This window comes from Mytilus trossulus, chromosome 1 (genome assembly GCF_036588685.1).
Source record: "Mytilus trossulus isolate FHL-02 chromosome 1, PNRI_Mtr1.1.1.hap1, whole genome shotgun sequence".
Taxonomy (NCBI): Eukaryota; Metazoa; Mollusca; class Bivalvia; order Mytilida; family Mytilidae; genus Mytilus; species Mytilus trossulus.
The window spans coordinates 84,761,540-84,789,526 of NC_086373.1; the positions used below are offsets into that span (position 1 = coordinate 84,761,540).

The following is a 27,987-nucleotide window of genomic DNA, read 5'->3' on the forward strand; positions in this document are numbered from 1 at the left end:
ATCAGTCGGGCAAATTATTTAACTTCTCGGATGTCAACACGTAGTTGTGTCTTTTGTCTTAGAACTTTAAATAAAGAATATACTAATAAAACTCGTTATTTATTTTAAATTACTGTACCAGCAAAACCAGCAAAATGAGGTAAGAAAGAAAATAAATAAAATTGTTATTTACTTAAAAGAAAACACCACACCATTTTCTCATAGAATTGTTCAACAAATATTAATTCTTTAAATTCATATTATTCGATTTACTGCTTACACTGATTTTGCATAAAAATTGATATAATTATGCTTGAAATATTCAGATATCATTTTTTTTTATTTGATATAGATTCCCGCTTCACATATTTTTCACTTTTTACAAAGTAAGGAGTTGTTTTATTGTTTGACGAAAATCAACCCTGATTTAAAGTGGTGACACCTTTGATTAAATCTTAACTACCAGCTTGAAAAAAATACAATTATCAAACATGTTAACAAAAGCAGGATGTAAACAACTCAACATCACCCTACATATTTCAGCCATGAGAAAAGCTAATATTATGTAGAATGCTACTGAAAACCCGGAAAATACATTTATTGATCAATTCAAAAGCGAAAACGGGTTAAATCATACTTACATTTATAACAGCAATCAATAACAACCACTGAATCACATGCTTCACCTTGTCATGCTCCTTGTTTGGGACAGACAGATACATAATATAGAGTCTAAAGTAGATATAGGAAGATGTGGTGTGTGTGCCAATTAGACAACTCTTCATCCAAATAACAATTTATAAAAGTAAATCATTATAGGTCAATGTACGGCTAAACATGTTTGTGAGAGTTATAATGTTCACCTAACATGACACATATAATAGTGTGACATCACCCATCTGACAGAAATGTGCAGCACAACTCAGTTTGCTTTAAGTCCGATCATGACGACTTTTGCTTCATCTTATATCTTTTCTTTAACTTCTCTTTGTAGTCGCATTACGGAACAGAAGTTTCAAAAAGCAGCGTCAGCCCAGTCAACAAATGTTGGGAAAAGAGTCCTCAAAAGTCAAAAGACAAAAGGCAAAAGAGCACCAAGATATAGTTCTAATATTTTTGCAATGTTTGAAGAATCCCAGATCCAAGAATTTAAGGAGGCATTCAATATGATTGACCAAAACAGAGACGGAGTTATAGATAAGGAAGATCTTACTGACATGCTGGCATCCTTAGGTAAGAAATGGGAAATGAAAAATGTTTCGAAAAAAAGCCGGTTATAGAGGCAACATTCCTTCTGTCACAGTTAACGAAAGTGTACCTCCCACGCACGAGCAACAGGACCATTATGTGGAACTTGATTTGTTTACTCTTCCGGAGCACATGAGATCACCAGAGTGTAATTGGGGTTCATATACTCAGTCTTTATTTGTTCATGCATTGCTTTGTAGATTGTTTATCTTTTGGACGTCATGGGGTTGTCAGTTCTCTTCTATTTATGAACCTTTAAAGTTTCATTTGCTATCTTTCACCTCTTTTTAATAGTGAGTATATTGTTGAATGTATATCAAATTATAAAATTAAAAAAATTATATACTTCAGGCAAGAATCCAACAGATAATTATTTGGATGAGATGATGAATTGTGCACCTGGACCCATTAATTTCACAATGTTCCTTACCATGTTTGGTCAGAAACTCCAAGGGACTGACCCTGAAGAAGTTATAAAGAATGCGTTTGCTTGCTTTGATGAAGGAGGCAAAGGTATTTAACAACTGAATTATGCTTAAAAGTGAAAAATGAAACGTGAATATCCCATTCTTCAACATGCGAAACACCGACATTAGAATTAAACTAGAAGTTTTACAAACCTTTTAAATATAATATTTTAGATTATATTAGCTTCATTACGGTATGTACTGTACTGTACAATTACAAGAGTTCTGGACATTTTAATATTTCATATCGATTATTTTAAACCAGCTTTACCCATTCTCAAAAAAAAAGATTCATTCATTGTAGCTCTGATTTTATAACTATTTTTTAACTAACTTTCAACCTGCAAAACATACATGCCTTGAATTCAAATTGAAACATATTACAGGATACATTCAAGAAGAACGCCTCAGAGAATTACTCACAACAATGGGTGAACGTTTGACGCCAGACGAGGTAAAATATATAGATAAGAGACTGTATTATCAATTATACTATAAGAATTTTCACCGTGCACGATGAACGGTACAAATAAATGCAACAGTGGTATACTGCTGTTTAAAAGTCGTAATTAAGAGAGAGAAAAAAAATCGGGTTTATAATTATAACCGACGAAACACATCAGCTATAAGAGGAAAACAACGGAACAACAAAAACACTAGATTCCAACAAAAACAAAGGCCAACATACATAGAAACGGACATGTCATATTTTAGAGAAAAGACGAAAATCTAACCACTTCATAAACAGATCATGGATACCAGATTATAATTGTGTACGCCAGACAAGCACTTCTTCTTAAAAAGACGTCGTCAGTGACGATTGATTAAAAAAATGTAAAAAAAGCCAAATAAAGTACGAATTAGAAGAGCAGATCCCAAATTGCAAATGGTTTTGTCAAAAAAATAAAGACTTAAAGTTATATAATACTACAGTTGCAAATATTGAACCTTGAGCAGTTAAACTGCCACGAAAAACTAATTAATTATTAAATCTAATTCATCTATTATATTTTTTCCTCACTAAAGTATTAGCTTAACATTTAAATAACACTTTCAAGTAAAAAAAAACTGGTTATATATCGAAAATCATTGTTAATTAATACAATATTCAGAAAAATATTTTTAAAAATAACAAACACCATTCTAGGTGCTACTATTATTTTGTAAACAATATGCTACGTTAATAATTCTTGTTTTAAATCCAGGTTGATGAAATATTAAAAGAGGGACCATGTTCAAGAGGACACTTTGATTACATAGCATTCTCGAGAATACTCAAACATGGGAAGCCTAGTACACAATAAAGCATAAGCACTGAAGATTCACATCACACTCAGCAATTATTTATTGAGACAAAAAATTTCTGCAAAATAGTCAGTAAGAGAGTTGACGAAAATGTATGATAACATGTTAACATACGTTGGATTTTGATATTCAATGATATTAAAAATTAAAAACAACAGTGACTTTACATACTTTTAACTCAAACAACATGTATTATTAGTTTTCTCCACTCAAGGCTTAACATTCATATGCCATTCCTGTTAAGACGAAGAAAATAATGTTTACTTAGACACCTTCCTTTTTTCCTGATTTGGTTGGTATAATGAGTCCTTTTCTTTGTCACTGAAAGACACTTCTTGGACATCTTCTAGACTAAGTGTAATGCATATTAGAGTTTTTTTATTTAAACATTTTGACTAGGCTGGTGCGGTTTCAATTTCATCTTCACTGCATCTTTGTTAGCGTTGAGAAGTTTTGCTATTCTCTTTGCTGCAATTACTGAATATGCTGCAATGTAAAGACACACCACTTGAATAAAGAGGACCATATCTGGGTTTTTAGGTTCGTTTGTATGATTGATCTTTTACATTTTGTTATAGTTTACATATTTTTGCAAAAATATTCATACCATTTTAAATAGTTTTTAGAAATAAAACTTCAAACTAATGTGGTAAAATTTTATCATTGTAACAGCAATCTTACTTTATATTTTAAACATTCTGCTCAAATTTCAATTGGATAATGTTCTTCTTATCAAAACAAAGTGACTGTCTTACAAATTACTGCAAATGCGAGTTTACCCTGACACATTATTTGAACCAGTATTAGTGCCTAATCATAGAGGTATGTTTTAGTGAAGAAGTAGTAAATACAAATCTTCATGTCTTTGCTTTGACCCTACCAGGGATGGAACCGACGAACACTTGAACTCAACTATTTCTATGTGAAATTTGTATTTTTTTAACCTAATTCAAAAAACATTAAAGAAAATATCTTAAACTCAATCATTGCAGATTTCCTAGTAGCTTTTCAAACATATGATAAGACAAACCTGCACCAGACATCTTGGTATCTTTCTTTTCCCCATTGGATTGTCCAGATTCTAAGTCTCTTTTCACTAAAAGTGTAAGAAAATGAATTTAACCATGACCGATTTGTAAGATATTAAAGGAGTTTTAAATTTCACATCTTATAGAAAAAGATTTCTTAATTTGTTTACCCTTGATCCGAATACTTCAAATTCGGGAAAAAAAATGAATAAAGAGGCAGATGATACTGAAGGGATATCCAAACATATATATGGTGACAAAATAACAACACCAGTGTAAAAAAGAAAACCCAACGAAAAACGTCCGAAAGACAAACCGGCAAAACACATCGAACTAAAAACGAGCAACACGAACCCCACCAAAAACATTTTTATATTTTGTTAAAGAAATATTAAGAATGTGTTTTTGGTCAATAAATCAAGTCAATTTGTTTGATGGTAAAATAAAAAAGTGTAATCGTTAAATAGAGAAAAGGGAACATGACATCTCCAAAACAAAACAAAAAGCTGTATCGCAGCAAATGAAAACAGTTGGTCATTACTACAAAATAAACAATTTTTTTATGAAAAGAATTCCAGGAGAAAACCCAGATTTGAATGAATAATCGAACGAATAAGCGGGCAACTCACAATACTCACCAATCAAGATGGTAGTAAAAAGACCGTAGTTTGCCGAGGACAAGTTTTTCTTAAAATGTCCTGTACCAAGTCAAGAATAAGGCAGTTTGTATCAAATAGTTCATTTCTATGTATGTTGTCGTTTGTTTTTATTGCACTTCAGTGTTCCTGTTTTTCCGTTGTTTTCCTCTTATAGTTGATGTGTTTCCCTCGGTTTTAATTTGCTAACCGAATTTGTTTTCTCTCAATCGATTTGTGACTATTGATATCGGTATACGACTGTTGCCTATTTGTATATGGTATGTCTTACTTTTTGTAGATATTCGTCGTTCCTTCCTCATTTGATGATTTATTCGTGTTTTTGTTTTTTTTTAATTTTATTAGGGACTTTCCTTTTAGAATTTTCATCGGAGTTTAGTTTTTTTTAATTTGTGATTTTACTGTTTATATCATTGAGAAAATGTTGGACCACCTTTCTTACATTTGGCCTTTAATGGTTGTTCCCCATGCCACTTTTAAAATTATGTTTTTCCTTCAAACTACAAAAAAGAAATATAATATTACTAAGTTACAGACATATTATTAGGTGGACTTATAATCATACCATTTGCCATTGCATAAATTTTCTGCTTTCCTTCTGTCCTTTCCTGAAAAAAAAAAGATTACTCTTTTATTGACCACAACACTATTTGACACATGAATATGATATGATGAGTTTAAAAATCAACATTTTGTTGTAGCAGTTAACTTATTCATAGAATATAAATGGTAAAAAATATTAAAAAAAACCCAAAGGTATGAACGATAAAAGGGAACATAATTTGCCATCTGATATCAACAAAAACTGTTTAGCCGGACTTATCAACGTTATATTATATATATTAAAAGGCAGGTACTGTCTAGCAGCTGTTTTGTTGATATTTTGTTTGTGGGATGTTTAATTTTTTTTTACTTCTATTTGGTTTTAATTTAATTTACGTACACATCCAATTCAAAACCAAAGTTAACGTGGCTCGGTACTTAAACATCCCGTCAATGTGTTTGTATTATCTTTCATTTTTTGCTGGTGTGTTTTGTATATGCGACTTTTAGTGTTTCTTTGGTTCTGATAACGTGACTCTGTACTCTAAAAGATCCCGTCAGTATGATATTGTTCTATCATATGTCATTTTGATATATTTCTATTATGAATTAGAAAATACGTTAAACCACAAACGTCAAAATTATTGAATCCCATAGTGGAATGAACTATTTGTGGATTCTATATAACTTTTGGACTATTTTAAATCTCGGTCTATTTCTCAAATTAATTCTTACATACTTTTGAGTTTTTAACCCTGTATGCTAAGCCCATGTGAACTTGTTTTAATATACCATGTTTACATTGAACGACACATATATGTGACGTACAAAATTTCCTTACGTCAGACACGCGAAAAAATGAATGTGTTTGTATATAGATGTGTTTGTGTACTTTTTACTTGTTCCCTTAAAAATTGTTACACGATGATGACTGCTGTACCCATATTTTGACTATTTTATTTAGTTTTTGTATTTGACGGAATTTGCCGAGACTGTCATCTAATTGAGAGGTTTAGCGCTATAAAACCAGGTTTAATCCACCATTTTCTACATTTAAAAATGTCTGTACTAAGTCAGGAATACGACAGTTCTTGTCCATTCGTTTTTGATGGGTTTTGTCATTTTATTTTGCCATGTGATTATGGACTTTCCGATTGTTTTTCCTCTGAGTTCAGTATTTTTGTGATTTTACTTTTTTTGTATTGCTGCTTTATAATAAACAATTTCTCAATGGATGTATAATGTTAAGCTTCTATTTTTTTAGTGATCCACTCACTATCATTCGACGGGCGGATTATCTTATCGATCTCATCACGTATTTAATTTTAAATACTTCTTCCATTTAAATTTTCCAGTTTGACCTTTTCTGATGAAGGCAATTCCGGTAAAGCGATGCGGACGAAACAAGTGTTATTTTAATTTGTTTATCCTGTATTGCCCTGTATGTGAACTAGTCTATCAATAAGTTGTAGATTGGCACCGACTTAGATAATGCCATAACTACAAATACCTTTCATGTTATTGGTTTTATTTCGAAAATTATTACTCACATATTGTAATTCTTTCTTGAGTCCCTTGTTTGATTCTTTAAGACCTTTATTTACGCTAACTAGGTAGTAAATAGTCATTCTGAAAGTATGTCCATAAAACTGACCAAACCGACAACAAATTTCATCGACTGATTAGTTTGTATTCCGGCGAAGACGATGGGGAAAGCGACTTTAGTTATTTATGAGTTATACTTAAATACAAAAAGTAAATAGAAATTGAAGATAGACCATGTTCTACATTTGTGATACCTCCCATTTCCCAGAAGAAATCAAAAGTAGAAAACAAAGTAATTGTAAAACATGTGTCATTGACCTCTTTAAAATATAATGCATTATTGACTTAACAAAATTAAAGTAGCATAACCCCAATAAGTCTCAAATGTATAAAAAAAAAATATATGTATTTGGAGAAACTATATTAAGACCCTTAAGTTGCGCCATGAATTGCGAAAAATATTTATCTTCAAACATTTAAAATTATTTTATTACATTGGTTGCAATACATTACATTGATTTCCCAGTTGAATAAAAAACGATAATTTCACATGTGAAATAAACGTGGTTATTTCACTCTCTGACGCCATACAACAATAGGCGTTGTCAAGACGTTGATAACGTCGGATCAAAACAAATTGTGAATGCGTAGGAAAATAATATAGTTCCTTACATTTCTGCTTTAATTTCATAAAAAAAGCCATTAGCCAATGTACTAAAAAGTATAACTAATCGCCGTATTTGAATATCAAAAATAAGACAACTTGTGACCGAACGCCGCTATGGATTAAACTCGTGCTGCGCACTCGTTTAATCCATGCGTCGTTCGGTCACGCGTTGTCTTATTTTCTCTATTCAAATACGACGATTAGTTATACTATAATTAACTTTATGAATGAGTTATATGCACGATAGAGCTTGGTAAAAAGTCGTGCATCATGGTTTGTTGTAATGTAAAAGTGTTGTAATAAATAAACAAAACATTGATACTTATTATGATTTTTGTTATGCAAAATTGGACAAAAATGTACATTGGTTTTTTTTTTATTTCGTTTCGTTTTTTCGTTTTTTGTTTTGTTGATTCTTTTTCACAGTTGTTGATTGTTGATGTTGTACTGTTTATTATTTATTTTTTGTTATCTTGTTTATGTATTATTAGCTAGCACACATTTGTTGCCACGGTATTTATTTTGTTCTTAAAGTCAAATGCATCTGTGATAATACTATAGAAAAAATCGAGTCAAATTGGTTTGCTAAAAAAGTTTCTTTTCTAATTTTACACCAGTACTGAAAACCTTCCATTCTTTGTGGGTGGATTTTACATAGATAAATAAAATCGTATAATATAAGCAAAATGAGGATGTTAAATTCGATGTATGCCTTTTTGTGCTTCTTCGTTACATTTGTTGTTTTTATTTTATAGTGATTAATATGATAAGACAATGTTGACTGCTGTACCCTTATTTTTGACATTGTAACATATTGTGTCTGCTTGTTTTGTTCGCGCATCGTTGACAATATAATGGAATCTGATGCGACTGTCATACAAGTGAGAGGTTAAGCTTGCTATAAAACCAGGTTCAATCCACCATTTTCTACATAAGAAAATGCCTGTACCAAGTCAGAAATATGACAGTTGTTATCCATTCGTTTGATGTGTTTGAACTTTCGAATTTGCCTTTTGATTGAAGACTTTCCTTTTTAAATTTTCCTTTGAGTTCAGTATTTTTGTGATTTTACTTTTTTCTGTATTCAAAAGACCCATAAGAAGACAACAACATTTTCCATTCTTAAGAAAAATAAATCAGATACCATATACTATCATCGAACAACCGATTTCATGCTTTCGACTAGCATTTTGACACGTAATTAATCAGTAAACAGTATCTTATGCTCATGAATATGCACATATTGTTTTGTATAAAATAGTTACCCCAAAAGCATCAGTAAAGGAATGATGACACCAGGAGATGCTGCGTAGTTAATACCAGCTGTCAGGCTAGATGGCAATTCATCATCAATGTAATTGCTTATTACCTCAAACATTTTCTTCTGTCCGCTGAAATAATTTTTTTTTAGTTATTTATATTTGTCTAGGATTATTTGTATTTTGTACATCCAACATTTATGTGTTAATTTTTTATGTTCTGTTATGTTTCGAATGGGTTATCTGTTATGTCTTATCGTTTCTAATTAATTATAAAATTTCCCTTCCATAATATCAATGTCATGAAAATTCTTTGGGACGAGTATTGTAAAAATAATTGTGTTAGTCATGTCAGCGCGTCACTGTTTGTTCTATCCTGTGGTGTTTTTCGTTGATGACCGGTCTTTCTTGTTCTACAGTTTGCATGTTGTGTCGACTATTAAAAGAGGGACGAAAGATACCAAAGGGACAGCCAAACTCATAAATCTAAAACAAACTGACAACGCCATGGCTAAAAATGAAAAAGACAAACAGACAAACAATAGTACACATGACACAAGTTTAATATTAAGTTATTTGTTTAGTGTTGTCATTTATGCGATAGTATTTAACATTGTCATACAGCGGGAGGTTTGGCTAGCCATTAGAATATGTTTAACCCAACATTTCTTTCTTAAAATGACTAGTCCCTTGCCAGGATTATGGCATTGGTTATTAAAAAGTTCGTCTCTATGAATGTGGGCGTATGTTTTTGTTGCATTTCAGTTTTCCGGTTGTATCTTTGTTTTCTCTTAAAGTTGGTGAGTTTCCCTCGGTTTTAGTTTTTTTTTACCTGTATTTGTTTTCTCGAAATTGATTAACGACTTTTGAACAGCAGTATACTACTGTTGCCTTTATTTTAGGTATTAGATCTTTAGAAACTATTATAGTCGTACGAAATTAATGTGGATTTTCTTTGCAAGTGAAGCATGTTTACGAGGAGAAGTTTTTCTTATCAACCAACCCTGTCTCGATCCAGTTTTAATTCACTAAAATTCCTGATATTGATTGTATATTACAAATGGATTTACACTCCATTTACTAGTGTATGGTAAACTACTGTTGCCACCCACTTATTAATTAATATCTTTCATTTGACATTAGGAGCAAATTTCTGACAGAATTGTTTTCTCACCTCTTGTACACAACCGACATCGAACAAATGAGTTATATATAAAGTTAAATCCTTTTAAGTCACCATCCCACATGCAATAATGAAACATCAATGTACTAGTAATTCCAATTTGCTTTATTTACATGTCTCATACCAGAATTGTATTCATCAATGAGTTTAAACAAGGATACACAGTGGGCGTCATAAATAGAACAGTGGCAGCTACTAAGAATTATAATGCAACAACGTTTGTTACGTTCATTTTGATTGGATAACGTGATTTATTTACATGACATCAATTGACAATTGATGCTATGGGACGTACACGCAAGCGCAGACGGCATATGGCAAATTTTAAATATATATCTTAACGTTGTTTTCTGTCAGTTTCATTAGAATAGAGATAACAATATTGTATGTTAAGTTTACTGGCGACGCGTAAGCGGAGACAGTAAACGGGTATTTGCGACCATCAAATCCCTAATTGATGCCATCGGAGCTTGATATACAATACAGTTATCTCCTAATTACAATAAGGAGATGGTTTGTGATTACTTATTGGGTCACTATCAACCAGAGTTCTAATCATGTTGATTTAAGCAATGTGACTTTTCCCGTTTGGTGTTTATGTTGTCATGGTTTTGTTTATCTTTTTTCTAAATATGGTTTTGTTTGAGCATTTTCCCTTCAAGTGTATAATGTAAAAACTAGAAAAAATGCATTGGAAAACAAATATATGCCTGGCATATCTAGATAAATAACTTACCTGAACGGTCCACAGTGTGGGGATGGTTCTATAGCCACAATGGCAAACAATGGTGGCAACATCGACAAGAACAACATGACTAGTAATAATGCGTAATAAAAATTGTTTGATCTTGAGGCCCTAAATATGCCTTCCTGTGGAACATTACATACCATCACAGACCAGGAACGTAAATAAAGTAAGACAAATAATTTTGCCAGGTTTATTAATGGCAGACCTGGCGCGAAAAATGTCCCTAACCTGAAATATAAATTTATATTCAATCAAATGTATTTTAACTTTTTGTAAGTTCAAAATACCACCAAAGATTATTTTATATATAACTGCTAAAAGACACTTATTGTTGAGGGTGTAAAAAATATAACCTTAGTAATATGATTGAAATATGAACACTTATTTTTAAGTTTAATGTGTTTTTTAAAAGTCAATTCTTATCTTACAATTTTTGACATTTTATTACTTTCATAAGCATATTCACAATTATTTATATCATCAGTATGCTACTTACCATACAACACCCTGGTTACTTATCAAGTGTAGTATATTTTCTGCAGTATGAAAATCAGCATACTCTGGCTGCAATTTAAGAATGACACGTATTTGTTTTTGCTAATTCAATTTATGACTATTGAACAGTGATATACTATTGTTGCCTTTAACTCTTCATGGATAACATAGGAACGCTATTTCATATGTTTAATAAATCTGTTCACAATAAACCTTTTTGGTTTTAGGTCGATCTGTATAAACTAACAAATGAAATAAGTAACGAAAATAGCAAATAGAACAGTTTAAAAATAACGAGTAAACAAATTGCAAACACATTTTCACAAAGAGTAAGAAAAAGAGCCATGGCGTTGGCAGTTTATTTTCGATCTATAAGTTTGACTGTCCCTCTGTTATGTTACGCCCCTCATTTATAAAGCTATACTTAAACCACAAACAGCTTTGGAAAAATATCAGTGATCTTTAATGGATTGCAGTTTCTTTTCTTGTTGCAACTGTTGTTTTGCTCAAAACCCATAAATCAATATATTTGACTGAAGAAACAAAAGGCATATTCAAACCCATAACTCAAAAAACAAACTGACTACGTCATGGCAAAAATAAAATTACCCAACACAATAAAACAGAACAATGAAAACGAAGTCGTATCTGACAAAACATCAGGGTTGATCCAAAACATTTAGCCAGGTACTAAAATTATGGTGACGGCTAATAAAATATATCATCTAGTATGCATATACACCTTACAAATCAGTAAAAACAAAATTCAAAGACAATACACTAGAAACGAAAGAAATATATGATAGATTGATTGGTTATCAAAGGTACCAAGCTCATTATTTGATACGTCAGACGCATGATTTGGACTCAGAAGACTCATCAGTGACGCTCAGATCAAAATAATGTTAGAAAATTAAAATATACTCTTGATTACAAATTACACGTGTACTTACAAATGATTGTTCCATGTCCCAGCAACAAACTGGGTTAAAATATCTGACACAAAGTCCTCTAAGAAATTCTTGTATTATAATGGTACCAATAACAAATACAAGGTCCATTACTGTTAGCTTAAATACTTCCTGAAAAAGGAACACCTCTTCCTTTGATTGCAAAAGATAATGTGTGTGTTCATGATGTGGTATATATACAACAAAGCTTTTTAAAAACTAAAATCACAAAAATACTGAACTCCGAGGAAAATTCAAAATGGAAAGTCCATAATCAAATGGCAAAATCAAAAGCTCAAACACATCAAACAAATGGATAACAACTGTCATATTCCTGACTTGGTACTTGTACTTTCTTGTGTAGAAATTGGTAGATTAAACCTTGGTTTTAACAAATAGTTCAACCTTTTACTTGTATGACAGTCGAATACAATTTCATTATATTGACAGCGATGTGTGAACAAAGGAAACAGGGGACTTAAAGGATAGAAAGCAAAAGAACGGAAAGGCAGTTGTGTTTAAATTCCTTAGTTTTAACACATTTCATTATACAAAACATATCAGATAACAATACTACATATGTAACTGTTTCAACATTTACTATAAAAAGACTAAAATGCCACCCTTTTGTTTAAAATTATAAGACATTATTTCACATGAATACTATAAAATATTTGTAATGTTTGAAACCCTACCCCTATGAATATCTACATAAATACTGTTTTAATTCTGAATGATTTACAATGAGTTTAGAACAAAGTTTTCCGCCAATTTACATAAATGGAAGACATGTGTTTTTTGGGTTTTTGTTTGTAAAGTTAAAGATTCCAATTTACATGTGCACTAGGCATGTGTTTTGGGAAATATTACTGACATTGTGTATATATAAGATAAATATTTGAACAAACCTTTAGCTACACATACTTGACCTATCATAGTCTCCCAACATAAACTAGAATCTAGTTTTTCTGTCTGAATGCTACAGTTGAATTGATCCGTAGAAGGCATAGTTATTGACGACTCTGTTGTGTTACATGGTTCCTCCATCAAAATAGTATGTAATTCCTTTTTCTGACAAGAACACATCATTTTTAAATATAACCATGTGAAAGTTTGTGTTTTTTTTAAATTCTATTTTGAAAAATTGCATATAAGTAATTATTTGTTTGGTAGTTATATAGAAAATTCATTCTTGTTACAGAAGAAATCGTAACCAAAGTGAGGTATTTGTGTATTTGACATTCAATATTTATCACGATGATTACAATGAAAAGGAATGAATTAAGCAAAAACGTTCAAATAACTCATTGTGTCGTGTTTTTAATATTTTTGATAATACATGTTGAATTGTATAATATCACTTGTTATCTTTTTTATGTACTTGTTACATATCTAGTCCTATATAATTGTTATAAGAGGTGTTGGGTTTTTTTTTTAATTATATATTACTTACCAAATCTTCTTGCTTCCAAAACAGTGCAATAAATAATGTATACAGGTTCAAAAGATTCAATCCAAATATTCTGTAGAAAAAAAAACAATCGCAAAAAATGCGTCTTCACGTAGTTGTAAACATGAAATTACAAAAGGAAGTAATTCAAAATAACCTAAATTCAGAGGAACAAATAAAAATGTTTTGAACTTCCAACAGATTGGTCATCAGGGTAAACATACATCATCAGTCTTCGGTTGTATAGTTATTCCATTATCAAGATTTCACAAAAAGATCATAAATAATGCTACATAAACAATAATTGGTAAATTGAATCAAAGACAAAGTTTATTTGTTACAGGTACCCTGAAAAACTGAAAAATCGTTACAGTAAATTAATTTTGTCGAAAATAGAATGTACATATGGTGCAGTACCAGTGGTAACATTAACTTTACTATAAATACATCGACAAAAATGTCGATAGTGAGTAGATACATGGACATATTGTATAGGTCAACCGATTCGGAATAGTAACTGTAAAAATTATGGAGTACACATTTCAGTCCTTTTTTCACGTGGCTCTGTTAGATGGGTTCTTGTGTAAGGAGCTTAAAGTATCAATTTAGATATGTAAATGTCATACGATGGAGCAAAGGGTATTTTGAAATTGGTAAGTCTAAAACATCACGTCTATTATAAACTATTACCAAATTTATTTTGTCTTACCTTGCGAGTTGCCATCGCAGATTTACTCTTGGGTGGTACTTCTCCATGATTGAAACGATATCAAAGAAAGTTGGGAACAATGTTGCTATGAGTGTCATTACTACTGTAAGCTTTAAATTGAAGATATTTTGATGTTAGTTTGCTATTTTTTGATAAATGTTTAAGTCAATAGTCTGAAAATGTAATCATGAGATTTTCTAAAAGGAGAACGATTTAAGAAAAGAAAAATTGCACATTATATGTTGGGGTATTAAAGATTAATATAATGTCTTATCACACATACTTTTATAAACCTCTAAAGAACTTCTGTTAAAAATTCAACCAATATTTACATGGTGGGTACAAATGTACAACTTGTTGTGTTCTATATGATTGGAATCTCAACAAAATGAGCCATGTCAACTTATTATAACATATTTAAGTAGGTTTCATCAATGTGTTCTAGCTACTGCAAAAACTAGATTTTATTTTTGAAAATGCAAAATTTGGGGTTTCCAATATAAAGATAAGGTCAAAAGTGAAACCATATTTATTCAAACTGTACTTACTGGTAATACTTATCATTATAATCGCGATACATCCATTGTTTGAACAAGGTAAAACTACTAGTAAAAACCACTTATAAATCAATAAATGAGTCATATTAGATATCAATATCAATTCGGAAAACAAAAATACTTGTTTTTTTAGTTCATGCATCGTTGGCATTTTAAAGACATTTGATGCGACTGTCATACGAGTGAAAGGTTTTGCTAGCTATATAAACCAGGTTCAATCCACCATTTTCTACATTAGAAAATACCTGTACCGAGGCAGGAATATGACAGTTTTTATCCATTCGTTTGATGCATTTGAGCTTTTGGTTTTGCCATTTGATTAGGGACTTTCCGTTTACAATTTTCATTAATTTCGGAGTTCAGTATTTTTGTATTTTTATTTTATCTTGCAAAACATAACACTTTGTTTTAAAATTACAAATGGTCCATTTACATTATTCGAATTAACTAGATACCTCTTGCTGTTCCCAGAGTCCGATTTCTATGTTATCTCTTCTGTGGCTTATTTCTACTTTTCTGGATCGTTCTACGCATAACTGTATTATATATGTACTAAGGGCTAACAACATTAATACTATTATGTTGGCCAATAATCTTAACAGTGTCAGTAGTTTTCTACAAATAAAAAATTAACAGAATGTAATTCAGTATATGACCTCTATACTTTTTTTTCTGAAACCAAAGTTCAAACTTTCTTTAGTTTCGTTGGCTTTCCAATGAAGGTTTAGTTTTTATTCCTTTACTTAAACATAGTTACGTTAAAATACTTACATTACAAAGTTTTCGGTTTGAAGTTATTCATTTTAGATAAAGCTTGATTGAAAAAAGTGTTTCTAGCATAGCAAAATAATACGTGAAATCTTTAGCTGTTAAATACATTATTATCTAAAAAAAATAAAGATTAGTATATACCTATTACTTTGTAATATCTTTATTTTAGTTGCTACATGTATAATACAATCGAATTAAAGCCAAAACTACAATTTGGAAATTTTTTGTTCACATAAATAAAGGCAACAGTAGTATACCGCTGTTTGAAACTCATTAATCGATTGAGAAAAAAACAAATCCGGGTTACAAACTGAAACTGAAGGAAATGCATCAAATATAAGAGAGAACAACAACACAACAGAAACACACCATTAAAATGTAACACACACAGAAACGAACTATAATATAACAATGACCATTTTCTTGACTTGGTTCAGGACATTTTAAGAGAAAAACGGTGGGTTGAACCTGGTTTTGTGTCATGCCAAACCTCCCGCTTTTATGGCAATGTTAAATATAACATTAAAATGACTACATAGAATGACAAGACTACAATACAAATAAATGGGTGAACATATAGGACAGAGAAACACACGAATAATAGCTAAAAAAAACCACCAGGTTTAAAATTTTATACGCCAGACGTGCGTTTCGTCCACACAAGACTAATCAGTGACGCTCAGATGAAAAAAGTTCGAAAGGAAAAAAAGAATAAAGTTGAAGAGCACTGAGGATCAAAAGTTACAAAAAGTTGTGCCCTATACGGCTAGGGTTTTCTGCCTGGGATAAGGACATCCTTATTATTTAGAATAATGTATACTTTTATGAACAGTAAATTTTATAAGATGACTAACGTGACGGTATTCAAATTGCACCTATTTTGACAGTCTTTTCAACTACGTTTGTTTATGATCAAGACAAACACTTCCATTTTGTGTTTATTTTGTAGCCGTATCCTTCTTTATTATATAGGTACACCAGATTTTCAATTCATATGGAATCATAGAAAAATTTGTCTGAATTAACCTCCAAACCATCAATGATTCTGCAATAAGGAGTAACAAAATTGCATCCATGCTTACATTTGTATCGTCAAAATTCGAATAACAGAGCTTTTGTCTATTTTTTTCAAAAAATTTGAACAATTGGATAGTTGTTCATGCTTACTCTTCTTTTTTTAAGAAAAGGATACTTGAAACATATTGTATTTGCTAATTTTAAAAGGATGACGTTTTGATGACGTCGTATGGCGACGTTTCAGTATATTTTGCTTTTTCAGTAAACACTTCATCTGTTGATAAATACTGTAAACGTTTTGTGGATATCTAAATATATTTACCTATGTTGAGAGACGTGCATATTATCGGATCATAAAATACATCTTGTTTAGTCTAAAGGAAATCTTGTAAGATTTCCACTGCTTTTTTTGCTAAATAGGTGCAATTTGGGTACTCGTTGCAATTTGGGTATCGTTACGTTATATAATATAAATACATGATAAAACCGAAGTGGTGACTAATTACAGAGTAAAAACGGATACATTAAATAAAACAACTTAATCCAGCACATAAAATTACACAGCTGAGTTAGCCAAAGCCTCAACGCACAAAGTGATGTCATATTTGAAATTCTAAAAAAAAAACGCAAAGTGACATCACATTTGAATTTCTAAAAGTATTTCACAAAAATAGAATAGAACTAGGATTGAGTTAAGACTTTCAAACCTTTTGGTAAGATTTATTCCAACCTTTTGATAAGATTACATTTAACCCTTTTGGTAAGATTAAATCTTTTTTAAATTCTATTCATGCATAAAAGGAAATATGCTATGTTTATCAATGTGTACTTCTTTCTTAGAATAGTTATGTGTTTGTTTAGGTTATATTATCTTGAGTGACGATTCGTCAATTTTCTTTGGTGTTTTTATTTTGTTCTTAGTGTTGAAATTTATACAACACGTAAGAGCAATGAAGTAAGCTGAATTTATTCACAAAGTATAAACAAGTTTCAATTTTATATTTTTGTTCACCTTCTTTGTAAGAAAAAACTATATATTTAGCATCTACTAAATCTTACTTATTTTGTTCTTGAGATTTTTGCTTCTCCTCTAAAATGCTTTCCTGGAAAGTGGAAAAAGAAAAGAACAACAGATAAACAAATAACGTTTACAATTGTATACTCATATCAGTTGATATATCACACTGAACCCTGATAAGATATATCAGATTAGGCTTTTGGAAAGACCTAAAGGCATGCATGTTTGCCACATATTTAAAATATTCACATGAATACAAAATCAATTCAAGTTAAATTTTGACTAAAGTATGAAAGAAATTAGTTTTGATAATTTGAAAACAATATTGAGACCTTACGTTTTTGTATAATTTGTTCCAATGCATTCTTTTTCAGTTTGGATAAAAAATATCTTTATACATAGTTATCGAAGGTACCAGGATTATAATTTTTAGTACGCCATTGGCGCGTTTCGTCTACATAAGACTCATCAAATCAAAATATTTATAAAGCCAAACAAGTACAAAGTTGAAGAGCATTATACATCATGAATAGTAATCAATTGTATATCAATTTAACTTTAAATATATCATTTTGTGGAAGAGAAACTTTTTAAGCATCGTTTTATATATATCAAATAATATAAGATTAAGACCTTGCGAGTTGTCATCGCAGATTTACTCTTGGGGGATACATCTCAATTATGGAAACGATATCAAAGAAAGTTGGGAAGAATGTTGCTATGAGTGTCATCACTACTGTAAGGTTTAAATTGAAGGTAGTTTGCTGTAAGTTGCTTATTTTTAGATAAATGAATAAGTCAAAAGTCTGAAAATTTAATTATGAGATTCTCTTAAAGGAGCATGACTTAAGAAAAAAACAAATAACACATTATGTGTTGGGGTATTTAATATAACCATAACGTCTTATCACACACACTTTTATTGAAATCTAAAGCACTTTTGTTAAAAAATTTAACCTAAATTTAAGTGTAAATATATCATTTTGAGGAAGATAAACTTTTAAAGCATCGTTTTATATATATCAAATAATGTAAGGTTCAGATAGATTATAATCCTGGTACCTTAGATAACTATTTCAGACAACTGGAACAAAGCAGGACGAGGCAACATAGTCAATATAAACAACAGATGAAACCTTATAAACAAACATAAAGACCAAAAAAGGACTTAACGGAGTCTGACATGTTTCAATTCCTTTACTTCGAAACTTTTAAAAAGAAATTGAGCGGTTCAATATTGAAAAAAACATATATTTGAAAACTTGAGAAACAATAATTTTACCTTAAAACCTGTAGCAATTGAAGCATACTTGTTCGTCGAGGTTTCAGGATGTCCAATTGTAAAGTCCCAACCACTAAATAATTTCCTTGAAAATGTAAAGTTTTCCTCTTGACCAGACAATCCGCTTCTTTTGCTGTTTGATGCCATTCTGAAATAAAACACTAGGTGTTCGTATTTATGTTGTTTTCATGGCAGTAGGTTAAAATCTTATTTCTAGTTCGAAAACCCATACAAACTAGTATACTATGTTACTATAGCGTGAAATAATGGCAACAATATGAAATGAAAAATTTAGGTAGCTTTTCCTATATAACGGTGGGTAATAAGTCGTTTACATAATTTCCTAGCACATCGAGGCTTGAAACTTAATATATATATAGATAAATGTACTTACTGCCGCAGTACCACGATGAAACTGAAGGCAAATCCAGCCAATCCTATTATCATGTATGCAAGAGGCAGTCTGTAGCCGTTACCGATCAGTTTATCGTGTCCATAGTAACCATAGAACAAGGGTGAGTATTTCACTATCCCCTTAATAAAAAAAACCACGCACACACAAGTTAGTACATCAATTATGATATTTTCTTTTCAGGTAATGTAAAAGATTAAATTCTTTAATAGCTAAAGACAACATTTTTCACCAATATACTTTTTCCATATTTCAAGTAAGCTATTTGAAGCAAAATATAATCTGGCACCATTATGAATCTATCTTAAATAGTCCAAGGTGTTATCAACTTTGACAAGAATCATCATCACTTAAATGAGAGGTTTTTAGTTAGAGTGTTTGTATCTTTTGGTGTTCTAAGGTATTATAAGTGGTTACAGCAGTTACAAAGAAATACTCAATAGTAGCAAATAGTATTTAATCTGTCCCTGCTGTATCCCTATTTTCGGAGTTCAGTATTTTGTGAGATTTTACTTTTTACACTTTTTACACTTCGGGGTTGACACGAATATCAAATAAGTGGTCATTTTCATAAATTTCCTGTTAACAAAACTTCGAATTCTTCGAAAAACTAAGGACTTTCTTATCCCAGGAATATATTAATAAATAACTTTTTTGATATGAGCGTCACTGATGAATCTTTTTAGACGAAACGCGCGTCTGGCAACTAAACTATAATCATGGTACCTTTGATAACTGTTAAATCTTTTTACAAAATTGCAAATAAGCAAAGGAAAATTCGATTTCAAAGTTTAACGATCTATTGGTGTCAATTATATCATCGATTGATAATAAACATATATAAATATACATTTCACTGGCTATTTTTGTTTTCGTGAATTATTGACTTACTTCGGCGTCCCATATAGATTTTAGTTCGGAGGCTTTTTGTCTCTCGTCTGCTGGTATGGTTTTATAGCCAACGCTACCACTGGGACGTCCAAATAGAATTTGAAATAAAACGGTAAAATGTACAGTTAAACAAAATAAAATTGAGAATGGAAATGGGGAATGTGTCAAAGAGACAACAACCCGACCAAATAAAAAAACAACAGCAGAAGGTCAACAACAGGTCTTCAATGTAGCGAGAAATTCCCGCACCCGGAGGCGACCTTCAGCTGGCCCCTAAACAAATATATACTAGTCCAGTGATAATAAACGCCATACTAATTTCCAAATTGTACACAAGAAACTAAAATTAAAATAATACAAGACTAACAAAGGCCAGAGGCTCCTGACTTGGGACAGGCGCAAAAATGCGGCGGGGTTAAACATGTTTGTGAAATCTCAACCCACCCCCTATACCTCTAACCAATGTAGAAAAGTAAACGCATAACAATACGCACATTAAAATTCAGTTCAAGAGAAGTCCGAGTCTGATTTCAGAAGATGTAACCAAAGAAAATAAACAAAATGACAATAATACATAAATAACAACAGACTACTAGCAGTTAACTGACATGCCAGCTCCAGACTTCAATTAAACTGACTGAAAGATTATGATTTCATCATATGAACATCAGGCACAATCCTTCCCGTTAGGGGTTTAGTATCATACCATCATAACATATATGAAAAGAACATAACCCGTGTTATGCCAACAACTGTTTTTAGAATAAAATTGTTTAGTTCCGACGCAAAGACCTTATCAGTGACTCAATATTAACGCCAAAACATGCAATCTTTAATGACTTGACAACAGTATCGTAATTATATCCCTTCTTAATAAGTCTATTCAAAGGTTTCACGGTGGGTATGGTTGTCCTGCGAGAGAACGTACTGTGCTGGTGATTCGGTCCTGACGGGTGCTGGTGATCAATGAAAAAATGTAAACAAAGACGAAAATGATGATTTTTGACGTATTCACTAATAAAAAATGGAAGAAAACAGTTGAGATTTTTTAATTTCGTTTCTTATGGGTTCATATATAAACCATTAAAAAAATGACCCTTTAAACTGTTTCAGTAAGCGTAACACAAAAATGCTAATTTTCAGAAAATCTCGAAAAAATAAAACAAACATGCTCATAGAGTCTGCTTTCTATACCGCAATCCACACAACAAAACAATTTTGTGAAAAAACATTGCAATTTATTGAAATTTAGTATTTTCTCAATTTATTCATGTCCTGATACTGTGCTGGTGGGTCCTGTCATTGTGCTGGTGGGTCCTGATACGGTGCTGGTGATTTTGGATAAGAAGTTGGTCATATTTGAAACAAATGTTACAAAATCAATAAAATTAGCCAGATAATTAATGCCAACAGGATCTATGACTCCTATTTTAGCTCTTGTGCATCCATTTGGCTGTTTAATATGTGTTTTCAAATGATCTGAATTTGTATTACATAATAACATAAAAGGGCAACATCTTTCGTCCAATATCAGATAATAATATATAGTATCTAAAATAAGTTAAAAATTCCACAATTCTATATAAGTCATTTTATGTGTCAATTTGTTCGAAAAAAGTCGAAAAGAAGAGCCTTTTTTTAATATCATGATTATATGTCGCTTTCTAGATCTATGCTTATCATTTATTTCAGATGACATGGACTCCTCACCCTGATGACCCTGCTGCCTTTCATAACTTTATCCGTATACATATATTAATAGATAAACAAAAGGCTGCATGCAACACGTATTTTTGTATTTAAAATGATTCGTTGTAACGAGAATATTTGTGGTGAATGGAAACTGTGAGGGTCGCAATCTTAAATTGCTTTTAAATGTTGCTGGAACCAGTTTCGTTATCTGATCTGAATTTTCTGAAATGTGCAAGGTAGATAGACATTTTGATGTTTTTTACTCAGTAATGAACCATTGTGTTGATCCCATGCTAAACATAACAAAAATCTCTGTACAAAGGTCTGTGAATTTTCTACAAAAACAGTGATTTTATTTTCACTAAATTCTCTTTTTCTCCTAAATACAATAATGAACTATAAATAATAATGCTTTGCAAGAAGTTTCCCCTTAATATATGTACAAACTTATATCTCTATTATTCATTGTCTGTGCTGTTTTGATACTATTGCAGTTTGCACATTTCGGAATTGACAGGCCACAGGAGGGGCCATAAACCGTACACGAAAAGATAAGATATTGATATAAGTACTTAATTTGCATCTTTGAACCCCAATCCCGGCTTGTTTTTTTAGGAGCCTGGGTGTCTAAAAATGGTCGATTACAGACAGCTGAGTACGCATTTTACTTTCCAGGCGTGTTATTGTTGATTGTTAAAGTCCTGAAAACGAATAGATGGAAACAAAAATGTTTGATATATCTGGCTTTAGATTCAGTTTTTTTAAAATACAAATAAAGGCTACATTTTAATATACTAATTCTATGAATTCACAATATAAAAAAATGTGAAATATCTTAGTAAGGAGTCATTACTACAGAGATGGTGTGTTTGACACACAAAACTTAAAAGCTTAGTGATATTACCAATATTAAAATAAAAGTGTATTTTAGTTGGGTATTTTTTCCATTTACTCATTTTCAATTATAATCAAGGCACATTTTATTTTTATTCATGAAAAATATTTATATATAGAAAAGTAGGACACATTGTTCACTTCCTTCCCCGTAATTCTTTATCAAAAATATTTATTTTGAAATGAAAAAAAGCTAAGAAATCTTAATTTTATTAGTGTTTTCTAGGTTATCTCGTCTTCATTCTCTGACATATTCTAGCCTGCCCTTTCATAAAATAGTGATTTTTTTTAGTATTCTATCGAACTTTCGAAAAAAAACACCTGATAACCGTTTAGACAAAAAAAATGTGTTTGGAGAAATCTTACAGCAAGTGATTCTTAATAGCTATAAGATACATTTTTCTTTTACAATACAACTTTTAAATCTTACGGGAAACTATTCCAAGCTTTCACTGTAACCTCGCTCTAACGTATCCCCCCTCCCCCCAAAAAAAACACCAAACAAACAAACCCGCAAAACTATTGTCATTCTTATAGTCAGCACTTAATTGTTCACAAACAAATGTGTTTTACGCTGCTAAAGACATGATTCAAACGCTCAGAAAGTCCTTTGTTCTATATTTTTGCTCTCCATTTTTATGCAAAACCTTTTACACTTTTATTTTATGGGTTATTCTTGAAGGTCGTACGATGACGTATGGTTGTTAACACATACTTCCTTTGGTTTCTTATGGAAATGTGTCCATTGACAACAAACATACCACATCATCTACTTTATATAAGTATTGTATAAATTACAACGTATTTTGGTGATCTTGCAAAATGATCGTAATCCCGAAAATCGTAAACATATTTTCTTATCTTAAAAGGGGGCAAGAAGGGTTCCATTAACAGGCAAAAAAAAAAAGATTACAGTTCGTTTAATTTATTTTTTTTTAAAATAGGGGTATTTTTTTCTCTCATAATAATAGTAAACAGATTCACAACAATGTCAATTTCAAGAAAGCAGACAACAGCTAATAAGTCAATAACAGTACAGCATCCATGATCTTGAATATATGCCACTTTTAACTAAAATATAAAAGCACAGAACCAGGACATAGGAGCACAGAACCAGGACCGTTTTTCTTATCACCAGCACAGCGTCAGGACAATTCCGTTTAATGAACTTGCACGACTTTTGCAATATAATATTGTTGTAATATACTTTGCATGGTACTTATGACACATCAGGGGAAAATTTATGCAACAAAACAGTCGTTTTATTGCCGTTCTGATACAATGTAGACAAACCCACCAGCACCCGTCAGGACCAAATCACCAGCACAGTACGTTCTCTCGCAGGACAACCATACCCACCGTGGGTTTTGTAAGTTTCTGAGGTGAATACTGACACCTTTGAGCTTTATAAAGAATATTTCCATAAAAAATTGGATGTGAAATACCTGAACGTATAAAAAGTCTGCAAGTTGAGCTATATTTACGAATGTCTTTATACCGATGATAAAATTTAGTAAATGTTTTGACTAGTTTGTGATATCGAAAACCCTGGTGTAATAATTTTTCAGTAATACATAAATTTCTCTCGTTAAATCTAAAACATTGTTACATACACAAACGAATCGTACAAGTTGAGATATATAAACACCGTAAGATGGTGACAAGGGAACGTCACCATCTAAAAACGGATAATTAACGATAGGAAATGAAAAATCATCCCTTTTATCATAAATTTTAGTATTCAGCTTTCCGTTAGTGATATAGATATCAAGATCGAGGAAAGGGCAGTGGTCATTATTAGTATTTGCTTAACTTGCAGCGGAGGACATCGCATCTAGACCATTGTAACTAGTTAGAGAATCGCGAAACGCAGAGAAAAGGAAAGACACGCGCACATGTAACAAAAGAGGGACGAAAGATACCAGAGGGACAGTCAAACTCATAAATCGAAAATAAACTGACAACGCCATTGCTAAAAATGAAAAAGACAAACAGACACAGTAGTACACATTACACAACCTACAAAAATAAAGAATAAGCAAACGAATCCCACCCAAACCTAGGAGTAATCGCAGGTGCTCAGGAAGGGTAACAAAAGTATGTGTTTTTTTTATTTTTATTTTACCGGAGTTGTTGAGTTGAGTGATAATAATCCTGGTACCTTTGACAACTATTCTCTGTACTGATTTTTATTGTGTTTTCTGTCATGCACATCGAGTGTTGTATTTTAGTTGCTATTCATTCCTTTGGTTGATAAAGTCAATAGAATGATTTTGTCAGTTTTCAAGGATTATCTCTTTTTCAGTTAAGTATTTTTGTCTTACTTTCTTATTGATCTAGATTAAAGTCAGCCTCATCTTTCTGAACTTTCGCCATATCATTATATTTTCGTAATTTATAAACATCTATTTTGATTGCAGATCTTCAAAAGTGTTTTTTTTATTATTCACACCGTATTTTAATGACTCCAAACAATTATGAGCTTGATACAGTGTATCTATACTTCTCTATTGTTGAATAAATAGTGTTTGATAATTTCTTGGTGTCTTTGAATTGTTGTGTTGGTGGTTTTTTTAATTATTATTCTAATAAGTGTTTACCCACGTTTTTTGTCATTCACACAATTTTAGGATAAAGATATACTGAAAGTAGACAACACTTCCCAATACATTCGATTAATATGATCATAGTAACTTTTAAGCTTGTATTTACGAATATGTACATGTATCGCAGATAATTCACATAGACAACATAATAACCCTTTTTCTTCTCAAGATGACTTGTTGAAGCATACTTATCTCAGGTATAATCAAAAAGCACAACGGCAAAGCTGCCAGCCAAATGTTTATCCACATAAGCCATCGCAGAAATACAAAATATGATGAAACAACAGAACCAAAATGACCTAGAAAAATAAAGGAAAGAGTATATTTAGACAAAGGCTGTGCATTTAAAGTAACATTAGCAGTGATTGCACATTGTCATTTTAAAAAGACTTAAAGTTATGTATTTGCATTTAATACATTGGATTTGTACTAACTGATACTTCAATTTGGAAGAATATAATTTGTATATCTTAAACTTGCTTACAGTAATTGTATGTTCTCATAGATCCGTACTGTGTGTCTTTTGTTCTTTTGTTCATATGCTCTTTGCTTTTTATTGTTGCTTCGTATAAATCTAATGAGTTAAGCTGTTTCCTCTTATATTTAATGCGTTTCCCTCGGTTTTAGTTTGTTACCCCGATTTTATTTTTTGTCCATGGATTTATAAGTTTTCAACAGCGGTATACTACTGTGGCCTTTATTCATCCGATTTTTGCAGCTTGTTCTCATGTTTTGCTGTTACGCCACTTTCACAGATTTGTGGAAGGTTGATCGAGCGCTCACCACTATGCTCAACCTCTCGACATTCTTTATGTTGAGTATGAAAATCACCGGTTGTCTTTGGTTCATGTCTGTCATACTTGTTTTTCGTTAATTGTTTTGTTCTAGGTTATCAGTTGTCTCGTATGAATTGATTTATATTTGATGATATTTATTATAAAAATGTATTCTACGGTGTTCCTGTTACACTTTAAACATTAGATTTACTTTCAATGGCCTTCACTTTCATTTCCCATGGAATCAAAATCTGTGCAAAATCGTCCAAACTTCGTTTAAATCTCCTCATGGACTAGAAAAATGCAAAGAAAGATAGAAAAAAAACAGCAGTTATGTCTGTGTAATCTTTTTCATAGATCAACGTTCTTTTTATACTGGTAATCTATATAACCAATATTTTTCCATCGAATTCATTATACAAATAAAGTCTTTATTGAGAATAAAATGTAATACACTAAACAATGTAGGGTGGTTTCTTGATTTGTCCTAAGGTAACATTTCAAAATCTGCTAATTAAATTATTTCTAACTTTAAGTGATAATTACCATAATAAACTTTTCCCAACAGTCATGTCGTTTTGACAGTTTACCTTCATGTCGTTCTAGATAGTCTTTTACCGTGCTGCAAAAACATATATTCATATTTAGTTCAGAGATGTCAAGTTTATATATTTCAGAGGTATAGACCTAAAAGCTGAATAAAAATTGTTCAAAGTTAAATCTTCTGATTGTAATGACAGTCAATTATTTTTTTACATAATGTTTCTTTTTGAATAACATGCAAAACACTAATTTAGTGAGTCTTCTTTTATGGGTATTACATAATTTCCCTCAAATATATTTTGAATCTATTTATGGGCATTTAACAACTAACGCTTGTTCATAATTGAAAATTTGGATAACTACTTTTCACAAATATGTCGAATTCTCGAAATCGAAATACTGATGCGTATTCGCCTATTCTATGTGCTGCAAGAATTTCGTTAAAACCTAGGTGACTTATTTACAAGTTACCTGGGATGTTTAACTGTACTATTTAGAGGCGACAAACATACTAGATTAACAAAACTCTTATCTGTTATCTCCAATGCATAAAAGAGAAACGGGATTCACAAAAACTAATGGACAATCACACAGACCATGTCAACCACCAACGACCAACTACATCGAACAAATATAACTTTCAACGGATAATATTTGGTCATAGATTGCTTGTTTACTTAAATATCAGCTGCAAAAGTATCCATGCAAGTACTAAATTAAAAGAATTTGTAAACTTGTTTTCATCACATGCAATGCCACAAAGTTTAATAAGACTCGAATGTGCAACAGAAGACTAGTATTTCACTAGCCGTCAATGGACTGAATCAGATTTCTTACCTAGTAATCTTTAGCTTTTTCTTCATGGTCCATGGCTGGAATCGGACTTGTTCTAAGAAAGATTTTTGAAGTTTAATCATCTTATATAGACTGTCTTCATCATCGGAATCGTTTCCTTCAAACAAATTATCTATGCTATCTTCTTCGTCACTGTAATTAATATTGTGCAGTATTAACCGTAGATAAAACTATATAGCACTTGAGTAATTTTTGTTCTCACTTAACGCGATATGAACAAAAATAGAAATATAGGTATTTTGTAACTTACCATTTTTCTATGAACTCCTGCAACAGTGCTGACGATGTTTTTCTGTGTTGTTTCTTTTCTGCATTTATTTGAGTACCTCGACGTTTTTGGAAGTTTGAATTTGCGTCCATTTCGCGTCTGATCTCAGATGAAGTCATATAGCTATTATATGATATACGAGATTAATTAATTAAAGTTCGATCTAAAAGTAT

At 31.3% G+C, this 27,987-nt stretch overlaps 2 protein-coding genes across 2 annotated transcripts; one reads left to right on the forward strand and one right to left on the reverse strand.

Moving 5' to 3' along the window:
- The first annotated feature begins 39 nt into the window (after positions 1-39).
- LOC134687606 (myosin regulatory light chain 12A-like) lies at positions 40-3,154 on the forward strand. Its single transcript, XM_063548036.1, has 5 exons — positions 40-139; positions 974-1,212; positions 1,579-1,740; positions 2,081-2,148; positions 2,900-3,154. The coding sequence occupies exons 1-5, from the start codon at positions 135-137 to the stop codon at positions 2,996-2,998; spliced, it is 573 nt and encodes a 190-aa protein (XP_063404106.1). The 5' UTR covers positions 40-134; the 3' UTR covers positions 2,999-3,154.
- On the reverse strand, positions 3,025-27,968 carry LOC134699356 (transmembrane channel-like protein 3). The gene is made up of 21 exons (XM_063560995.1): positions 27,797-27,968; positions 27,529-27,678; positions 26,695-26,770; positions 26,360-26,441; positions 25,509-25,671; positions 20,181-20,310; positions 19,272-19,411; positions 18,878-19,025; positions 17,637-17,680; positions 15,245-15,404; positions 14,233-14,342; positions 13,527-13,596; positions 12,998-13,144; positions 12,077-12,205; positions 11,125-11,192; positions 10,617-10,856; positions 8,704-8,829; positions 6,777-6,855; positions 5,249-5,291; positions 4,030-4,095; positions 3,025-3,485 (listed from the first exon to the last, which is right to left on the reverse strand). Exons 1-21 carry the CDS (start codon positions 27,931-27,933, stop codon positions 3,382-3,384), a joined length of 2,412 nt encoding a protein of 803 aa, XP_063417065.1. The 5' UTR covers positions 27,934-27,968; the 3' UTR covers positions 3,025-3,381.
- Between the last annotated feature and the right edge of the window lie 19 nt (positions 27,969-27,987).

Excerpts from the sequence above, each read along its gene's own strand:
- LOC134687606 (XM_063548036.1), top strand. Across the intron at positions 1,213-1,578 it reads TGACATGCTGGCATCCTTAG|GCAAGAATCCAACAGATAAT; the intron begins GTAAGAAATGGG and ends TATATACTTCAG. Across the intron at positions 2,149-2,899 it reads AACGTTTGACGCCAGACGAG|GTTGATGAAATATTAAAAGA; the intron begins GTAAAATATATA and ends TTTTAAATCCAG.
- LOC134699356 (XM_063560995.1), bottom strand. The coding sequence starts at position 27,933 with ATGACTTCATCTGAGATCAGACGCGAAATGGACGCAAATTCAAACTTC. Across the intron at positions 26,771-27,528 it reads AAAAAGCTAAAGATTACTAG|CACGGTAAAAGACTATCTAG; the intron begins GTAAGAAATCTG and ends ATGTTTTTGCAG. Across the intron at positions 6,856-8,703 it reads CCTTTACTGATGCTTTTGGG|AATGACTATTTACTACCTAG; the intron begins GTAACTATTTTA and ends ACATACTTTCAG.